General features: G+C 25.6%; 1 protein-coding gene across 2 annotated transcripts in view; it reads right to left on the bottom strand.

Annotated features, from left to right (window-relative positions):
* Positions 1–408: 408 nt before the first annotated feature.
* Positions 409–10,761, bottom strand: part of LOC129987750 (solute carrier family 41 member 1-like) — a 33,953-nt gene continuing 23,600 nt past the window's right edge. For both annotated transcript variants that reach the window (XM_056095691.1, XM_056095692.1), the window contains 2 exons: positions 5,849–5,997; positions 409–4,653 (listed from right to left, as the gene is read on the bottom strand). In XM_056095691.1, coding sequence (XP_055951666.1) covers positions 4,465–4,653; positions 5,849–5,997 — 338 coding nt within the window. In that variant the 3' untranslated portion in view covers positions 409–4,464. The remainder of the gene's footprint in view (positions 4,654–5,848; positions 5,998–10,761) is intronic.

Raw genomic sequence — 10,761 nt, 5'->3', positions numbered from 1 at the left:
ATAGGCGAAATACAAGATCAAAGGGAATACCCGAAATGCACTCATCGTTCCGCGTCTCACCCCTTAATGAAATGGGAGTCGTCGAAATGTGGTCGTCTCAGAATCCGTTAACGAACTATAAACAAGCTTTAACGACCATGATTCCGAATTATCATATTTTATCTTGTGAGAAAACAAATCAAAACGAAAAGCTTTCTTTGTCTTCATGAGAAAATTAAGCACTTTTAAGGTGCTTAAAAATGGTTTTCAAATTTAAGCACTTTTCATGATGCTACGCACTGTGTAATATATATGTGTGTGGGCTAATTTTAACGTTTTTATTGAAAAAAGATGCATAAATATTTTCATTCTAACCACTGACAGGCATAAAAGCTAATAAAATCTCATAAGAAATAAAATGAAGCAAAATGAAGTGTACTAACATTTTAATATCACAATACATCCATTTCCGGATATCATGGCTACAACAGTTTCCTTTTTTTAATATTTTTCATTTTACACAAGACATGGTAAATGGTAAAACTAACCTCACATGATTGTGCAACTATCACAAATTTACTTCTGACACAATTAATGCAAGTACAATTTCAGTTGACTAGCTTCACATCACAACTTGTGAAAAAAAAAAATGAAAGAAAGAAAAGCCAATGATAAAATATTAATAAGTTGACTTCTACACAATTTTTATCTCCAATTTTTCATATTAAACTTCAATTGTAATCTTTAGTAGGTTAAAAGAAATTCACAAATATAGATTAATCAAAAATCAATTATTTCTATAATTCTTGATTGTGAAAGCTAATAATACTGATTCAGTCTTTATTTGCAACAAAATTATTTATGATTAAGTAATAAATATCATAACAAATACCACAATAATATAACAGATCTTTACACAATCATAAATATAAAATTTTTTTTAAATGGACAGCATTTGCTTATCATTATACTTTGATTTAAAATAAAACTGATTCATTTAATCTCTTCAGCAGATGACACTTATTAAGAAATCCAACCTGGGAAGTCGATACTCTATTTTTTTGCACAGAAATATATAACTCTAATAATAAATTTAGAGTTCATTCGCAATTTTAATTTGTGCTAATATATAAATAGTAACCAAGAAGCAATTCTAAAAATAAAATTTATGCTGCTTTGCTTTCTTGTTTGAATTCATTTATCTAACATTATTTTCTTATATTTATAGAAAAAAAAAATCTCATTGCTTTTCTTCAATTTCAAATTTTAACTTTAACTTTTAGTTTTCAAATTTATTCTTGCACAGTTTGCTTTTAATAATCCTGCTTGAAACTTATTTAACACATTAAATTGGTCCATCATCCAGATACCAATATTTAAATACAATATTTAAAAAGATGAATTTCATATTAATAATGTTAGCTGAACTTTGCATTAAAATAACATACAACATAACAAATATAGCTTTCAAGCAGGACTACTAACAATATATTACATTTTCTATTAGCATAAATTATTAAAACAAAACTAATTTTTTAAGACTTAAAAGATGTAAATGCGTAAATGCAAGACTTAAAATCTAAAACCTTGAACGAAAACTATTAGATTTAATAATGTTTTATACTATAACATTATTCACATTGTATTAAAATGGTTCAGTTTTCAATAATGTTACTGTACAATATACAACATTTCGATGACAAATTTTATTTATATCTAAAGTACTTTAAAGTATAATATTATAGAACAAAGTTTAAATAAAACTTTAGCTTTATCGGCCTTCCTGATTCATTGGTTAAATTGAAGTTAAAATACTAAAGACACAAGAAATATCTAATAATTCATATAAAAAAGTAAAATCCAAAACATCCCATAATTAATATATACCTTATGCACAAGCAATCATATCACATTTATTAATACTGTGAAAAATAATTACAATTCAAAAATTTATTAAAAATTAAAAACAAACTTGTGCTTGCTAAATAAGTATTAAAAGCAACATTTAACTTGCACAAAATACATAATTTAAATATATATATAAAAGAATGTAAGAACATTTTTAATCACTGAACAAGTTTCCTTCCTTTCTTGTATTAAAAAAGAAAGAATGATGCTGGTATGAAAACTGGATTTGTGCAAAAGGTCAAACTAATTTTTAAGATGAAAATTCATGAAAGAAATTAAATGGATAGTAAAATGTAAATAACTCTTTACAATTTTATAATGCTTAGATTTTCTTTTTGTATAAACAATAACATCAATCAACTATAGTCTACAAACATATACATCAAACTAGTTTAACATTGAGAGTGTGGAGAAATGGTAGGATTTCTAAAAAAAAAATAAAAAAAATTACAGAATTAATAAAATTCAAAACTGATTACCGAACTTTAAAAAAAAAATTATTCAACAGAGTAACAGAACATCCTATTATTAAAAGTGATATCTAAATTATTCAAAGCAAAATTTAGCAATATTAAAAATAAAGAAAATTCTTCAAATTAAGTTGAGTACTTTGACTAGAGGGACCCTTTTCAAAGTTAAAGATTTTTCTAAATTAATATGAACACATAATCAGGGTACGAAATCTTACGTAAAATGCAAGAAAAATAATTAAAAAAATTATAAATCATGTATGAAAACAATTTGGTACTCATTCAATTTCATTAAATTTCAAGTGATAGTATCAGGAACATTAGAAAGTATTTTTTTAATATTCTTATTTAAAGATAATTACAGACTGAAAATAAATACATTTTATTCATATATCAGAAAAAAAATTAAAAATATTAATATTACTTTTATATCTCAAATATTTCATTTTGAAAGATGCGAGAAATGTGGCATAAAGTGTTTATTAAAGAAGAGGAAATAATATAAAAAAATGTGATGTACATACAAAAAAAACTAAGCATGTGTTTTTCACAGATAAAAAAAGAAATTCTTCATTTCTCCGTTACTGAAAACAGCAATTTTGTTTTTCATGTGAATCAATTCCTTTTTGGAAAATATTAATGTTGAAAAGGTACTTAATCACAATTACTAAAACAAATTAATATTTTTCGAATATTTTTGCCACAAAAACTTGTTTATTACACGATATTAAAAATATTAAACACATTGTACAGTTTAAAATCAAAAATGCAAAAATAATGAGACAAACCTCTTTCAATGCAAGATTCATTTAAAGATTTTCTATGCAATTAAAATAAATCTCAACCACTAATTATGTATTGTACTAATGTGATCAAACATTGTTTTATTCATAAATATGAATCAATAATTCATCTTTTTTTGTAGCTTTTAGACACAATATAGAAACAGATATGTATTTTTCATAAAAGCATTAGATGAAACTGTACTTTTAAGTCATATAATTTGCTTACAAAAAAATTAAGTAAAAAAGATGAATAGCCTTTCAGATTAAGTAATGAAATCAACATTTTTGTGGTTAAACACATTAAATTTTCAATATTCTTCAAAGTATGTATTCAAAAACTTTTCCAAGTTTTGATGTCTAGTCTATTTCCAAGTAGATTTAATAAATATATTAAAGCTAAATAGAAATTACGATTCCTTATCAGCATTTCACAGAAAACACAACCATTAAAAGTTTAGTTTTCAATGTTTTAAAATTATGTTAAATTTTGTATATAAACCCATAAGGCACCGAAGAACTATGCACTTTTAAACTAGGCACAGAAAATATTCCGACACTTTGAGATTCTTTTAATTTGATGATATTTTAAGTACCCTCAAATGCATAAATAAATAAAATAAAAACTAAAACTTAAAATATATAGAATAAATAAAATGCATCAAATAGTACAAAAAAAAATGTGCCATATTATTAAAAAAAGATCATTCTAATTCTGCATTTAAATCATTTCATAAGTACAGATGAAAAAAGTTAATACTATAACATATTTGCAAATACTTAACTACAACATTCATTTATATAAGCTAATGATCACTAACATTTAATTATTAATAGAAAAAGAGCTTCCAAGAAGGTACAATTTGAATACATTTAAAATTTTTAAAAATAATTATTTTTACTTATTTTGAAAAGTTTATAACAGATTTAATTAAAAAAATCATTTTTATAGTAGAAATAAACACTTCAATAATATTTTCAATAATCTTAATTTTGAATATCGAAACATTTTATGCTTTTCCATTATAAGTACATTACATTTACTAATACTTAATACATAGATTTTCCAATATTTTCATATAATTCAAATCACAGCATTCTTTTTTACCATTGAAAAAAATTTACATCTGCAAAAAAGAAAGCTTTTGCATTAACCATATACTTGCCAAAAATTTTAAAACATATAATCATTTTGATTACAATCTTTCCAAAGGTAAAAATGCAGTTTTGATGAATTTTCCAAAACATTCTGAATCATTTTTTTAAATCCCCAGTATAAATGTTATAGATGGCCGAGATTCTTAAATGAAATGCCAGTGGTCTATTTACTCTCCTTCAAGAACTGGATCATGACTTCCAATATTAGAGAGAAAAAGGAATGCTAATGCAAGTAATGATGTTCCCAGAAGATCACCCAGCGCTGTCAGATATGGGATTGCAGAGTTATCAGGATCAATTTTTCGCCTCCACATCCACTGAATCATGCAATATGCAAAGTAGAGCAAAAGAAATACCTAGAAAAGAAGAAAAAACTACTTTTGTTGCCATTTTCAATAATATCAGATATTATAATGGAATTTTGAAACTGACAATAAAAGTATGATTCCTGAATATTCAAATTTGAAAGTGGAGTCTAAAAATGAGTGATGTGACAAAATATTTTCATAGCGATTTATTTTTAATTCTTAGATGCTTTAGCATACATTTTGTAAATAAATTCAGCACAGTAACAAAAAAGACAATTACAAAATTGGTAATTTGTAAAATAATTTCAAAAATAAATAAGTAATTTTAATAAACTAGCAATATTCAGTATTTTGAATAAAAGTAAAACTAAGAAATAGTGCTACAATAATTATACATCCATGCTAAACTTCTAAAATATTCCTTTATTCATATAAATCCAAAAAAATAATTTAAATGTTTCCTAAGTATTTTAAACCTATTTTTTAATAAAATATACAATTATCTCTTGAATTTTTGTTTAATGATATTCTGAGGTGGGTATCAATAGAAAAAGTTTAAGAATATATTGTACTATACTTTCAAAACTAAGGTTTAATTGAGAAACTAAACATTTGTGAAACACTTTTTATTCTTGTTTTTTATTTTCTGATATAATTAAACGGATGAACAGTGAATGACTCACCAAAAACAATGCTCTCTGAAATTATCCTCTATATTTCAAGATCTTTAAATTCTTTTAGCCAAAAGGCATTCAATCACCAAATGAAAAACATAATTAAAAACTACTAAATTACTGTAGAAAAAACTGTTTTTTGCAATAATTATTTCAAGAGAAAAAGTTTCTAATGCAATTAGCAAATGAGCTGGAATTTAATCTGATGGACAGTAGAAGCAATATTTTACATTTTTTTAAAATAAAATTTCACCGTCTCCTTTTCAATAATAATCCTCAATATGTGTGCCATGTAAAATCTTTTCATATCCATAATGAGAAATAAAGCTTTTAAACATGAGCCTCTAAAAACATAGGAAATTTCAAATTCAAAAAGTAATCAATCTGTATATTTTAATAAATTAATTTTATTAGTACATACTAGAAAAATCATCAATAAAACAACTGATAACAAACAACAAAACAATTGCAACTATTTGTTCTAAACAACAACAAAAAAAATTTCTAATCAATATGGGCTTAATAAAAGAATTTAAAATAGAATTAACAAGAGTAAATTAAGAATTCACCTGAATTAAGGCAGCAGTTAAATACACCACCAGAAAAGCATAAGTAAAAGTAGTGCCACCTGTATTTAGCAACCAAATTAAGTATGTGAATATCATATGACCAGGAAGTGCCATGGCTAGAAGAACCCTTGCAGATCGAGCATGAGCACCTGAAATACAATGAGAGATAGAAATTAATCTTCAACAGTGACTTTCAATGTACAAAAATGTGCATGTGCAGTTTAAATTTAATGCATGCCCACTGGAGTCGTTTTCTGCAAGCAGATTTGCAGCAAAATTGGATTTCTAAAATAAATTCTGATGAAACATGCAAGTATTATCAAGTACTTGATTTCAATTAAATCTTGGTCAAGTGGAGAAATACATCTTTAAGGATGCAATTCAAATTTCATTCATAGATATACGAGATAACTGTACAGACAAAATATGGTAAGATGAAACGAAGGACATACTAAAATGGACAGTATATTGATATTCATTTATCTTTATTATTTTTGGAATTTCCTAATTTCAAATAAAATATAAATTAAGGGTAGGTGGATAAATTCCTGTACAACATAAATATAGTAATTCAATTGTATCATACAGTCAGGCTGGTTATGTTATTATAGACACACATGTAAATCGAAACTTGCTTAACTGCTATAAAATACTATCTTATTTATAAATGCCTTTTATAAAATAATTATATTTTATATACACAAGGAAAAGCATCCACAATGAAAAGATTAGGAGATAATCAGATATAGGTACACAAATTGTGCAGTACATTACAGTATTTATGTGAATTTATGTATATTTAATAAAGGGCAATTATATATATCTAAATACATGGAGATTCTGAAAATTTAAGAACATCCTACCACTTCTAAAAGCATATCTCAACTTGCAAATAGTAAGAGTATCCTTGGTGCTCTAAAAAATCTGCCTAATATAACATCTCCTAATTTTGATAACTAACACTGCTGCCAATGTCCACAAGTATACGCAATAAACAGGTTTGGCAACTATATAATGTGTGATGCAAACATTTAAAAAACAGCAATTGTGCCACAAAAAGAACAATTTGTCAGACTTATCAATTTCCTAGACAAAGACTAACATATTTGTATGCCGCCTTTGGGCTGAATGGCACATTGTAGTAAGGCAAAGAACAGCATATATAAGCAAAAGGCTGCCAAAAATATGTTGAAAATGTCAGTTCGGAAAATCTTGCAACTTAGCAAATATTGAATGACAACTATTCAATGGTAGAAAAAGCTGACATTACATTTGACCCTCAGATGACATGCACAAAATTGTTTTATTTAATTATTGCATGCTGGCAGACAGTTAAGCAAAAGCTTTCAAGAAATGATCCAAGTTCAGCTTGATCATGGAATGATATGGTTTTATTAACATCTTTGGAATTAATATAGCTCCAAATGCATGTGTATAGTTTAGAAGATTTGTTGAATTATTTCCAGCCCAATTAGTTTCTATATATATTAAACAAAAAGGTTCTTCTGAATATCCAGGTCTGGTGCAAGAATACAGCACACTAAAGCAAAGAAAAATTCATATATGCCTTATTATATACACTCCAAAGGCAGAGTCAAATATCAATAAAAGTATTAAAAACTTTGAATTCTTTTTAACAAACAAAAGAGCATTTAAAATTTAAAAAATGGGAAAAATTTCCTGCATTAATTTATATTTTTAACAATGTATTAACATACAGGTTCCAATGCAATATTTGCAACGAGAAATTTTTTTATGCCTTTGTTTTTGCAAATGTTAGAACAAATGATTGACATCACAATTAATGGTAATTTTATACACAATCGATACTATATCCAGCCCAATCAATCATTCTGATAAATCAGTCATGATTGACTGAAAGTATGCTGTTATATATTTCAAATTTTTAAAACTCCTTTTAAAGGAAATTGGTTACTGATACCTGGAATATTACAAATATATGCAATACATCAAATTTCAAATACTTTTTCCACTTAAGGTTATATATTAAGTAAGATTAAATAGCCAAAATAATTACAGAAATATGTCTATTAAACCTTTCCACTTGAGATATAAAATTATTTGTAAAATGTCCTCCTAAAATTACTTTTTTTTTTAAAGTAAAGAAAGATCTTTTAGGGAAATTTTATTTAATAGATAAATTAATCATTGCTTAGGGTTGTACCTAAATAGTCACCTAAGATAAAGTCGGGCCTAATATTGCTTAATAATTGCATCAATGCACCCAACTTTGAAATAAAAGGTCTTTCAATATGTAAAAAATAAAATAAAAATAGTTCATTTTCAGAAATGAAAAACATAAAAATAATAATTTTAAATAAAACTTTAATAAATTCAAAAAAAAAAAAAAAGAATGCCAAACTGGATTGAGAATCAAAAAATATTTAGGATATATGCAAAAGTAATTTATTTGAAATCTAAAAACAAACAGCGATAAAAAGATTATTTTCACTAATTTCAGCTAACACCTCAATTGTTTCAACTAGAAAATTTCAGAAAAAATTTATAGATAAAATATTAAACAAATTACATTTTGCTTTTAAAAAAGAAAACTCATTTGTATCTTGCAATGTGAAAATAATGGTTCCTATCTTAAACCTAAATAATAAAACAAAAACAGAAAGCACGTCAACAGTTAACAATTAATGCACCAATGCTGAAAAACTAATACTAAAATAAGATACTTTTTAATTAAAATGCATTAATATAAATTTAGTCTGCTATAAAAAATATAAAACAATTTTATAACAAAAATACACGTGCTTTGAAATAATTAATGTATATGACTAAAAAAACATTCCTTATTATTGGCATAAGATTTTCTTTTATGTTAGCATGTAATTAAATTTAAAAGCAGCCATAATGTATACATATATATTATATATATACATGGAAGTTTGTATTATCCCAGCTATAGAAAAATCATGTGGATATAAAGGATAATTTGGTAATAAAATTACAAGTACTTTCATATAAACTATATCACTTAATACCAAAATGATTATTAGTAGAAACTGCTCCAGTGAACATGCATAATTCATTCAAAATATAAAACTAAAAAGAAGTTAATTTTATTTGGAAGCATTAAGATTTTTTTTAAACCAATCATTCCTTAATCAATATGAACTATATTACTTAAGTTTATAATCTTCTTACAAAGTGAACAGTATGCAGCTAATGGATTTTGTGGAACTTCTCTAACCCATACAGCAAAGTCAGGATAGACATTTTTATCGGTACAATCTGCATTATATACAGATTTCGAGCAGCTCATTGTTTTAATAAAATTTCTACTCTGAAAAAGCTCACAGTTTCTCAAGTACTAAACTATTCCATCAGCTCACATATGAGTAGCTAAATACTACAGTAATGCTTCCAAAGATTGAATGTTACTATTCACACCAGAGTAAATTATTCTATTCTCTCATGCAATTACAGTAGTCTCATGCATGTTTATAAGCACCAATCCAGGAATCTCTTGTCTCTCAAATCGAAATTTGAATGATCTATGCAGGAAAAAAATAAAGGTAAAACTAGAAAAGTGGAGATTTTACGTGATTAGACAGTCATGAACAGTGTTTCATTTTTAGAACTATGATTATAATCTTTTATTCTCGCAATATTTAGGAATCTGATTTTTTTTAGATAACGGAATTAAGAAACCTTTACCCCTACAACTAAAATCATTATAGTTATTTAAGCAGCACAAAAAACTATTGAGCATACAAATATTGTATGGGAGTGGTGGGGGTTGCAGGAAATGAGAAAGAAGAAGAGCATCGATATGGTGTAATATCTCCAAACACATAATCCTCCATCATATTTGATATCTCGCAGGAGTCATATTTACAAAAAAAAAGTTAGTAATAATAAATATGTAGCTGAATAGAAAGAAAAAAAAAAAAGCCTTTGATTTACATGTTTCAGAATATTTAAACAAAACCTTTTTCAAAACTTGCTTTCATTCAAAGTGGATTTATACAAATTCTTTAAATTCTGATATAGACATCTTACAAATAATTATCTAAACTACAGAGAGGTCTAAAATATTTTAATAAATTCTTGCACTATATATTCAAAGTATTTACTGTTACAGATAGGGATAATTTTGAATACCTTCTATACATTAGATAATTTTTGTGTAAATCGTATTTGCATTCATTTCATTGTACTACATGCCCCTTCACTATTTTGTTGTTGTTGTTTTTTGGTATGCTTGATTTATTTTTCAAATCTATCAAAACATTTTCAAATTATTTAATATAAGATATCCTCTATTTAGAAAGCAGAATCAAAGAAAAGTTTAAATTGTAATTAGAGGAAATAAGTATTTGAATCATAGGAAGTATCCATCCAATCTACAATTGAACTAAATTCAATACTGATTTTTTTTTAGCATTATTTACATCCAAGACAAATTCTAAAAGTATTTTAAGCACTTTAAGGTAGAAAGGATATCAAGGGTAAAACATGGAGTGAGAGATACTTCAGCAAACCCAGGAACTAAAGATATCATGTCATGAATTTATATATCTAAATGAAAGTTCACATATCATCAGAGGTTACATAACTTATTTTAATAAACACTTCTACTAGTTTCTAAACACACAACTGAAATGCTACAATCAATACATGAAGATAAAGCTTACCTTACAGAAGAGCACAGAAGCCTTAGAAAATATAGAAAAATAAAAAGATATTCACACTGACATTTTTAAATACAGACAACTGAATTTAAATTGGATACATTGGAATTCATAATTCTTCATATGCTAACTTAAGAAATCTGACAAGGTTCATTGATTAAAACATTTTTCTATTATTTTTAAAATAAAAAAAATTAATTAAAAAAATGCAGCTTATCTGAAGGACTTTTCAATGTAAACTTATGG

This window comes from Argiope bruennichi, chromosome 10, assembly GCF_947563725.1.
Source record: "Argiope bruennichi chromosome 10, qqArgBrue1.1, whole genome shotgun sequence".
NCBI lineage: Eukaryota > Metazoa > Arthropoda > Arachnida > Araneae > Araneidae > Argiope > Argiope bruennichi.
Note: the sequence above shows the minus strand (reverse complement) of the source record. Positions and strands in the feature narration are given on the sequence as shown.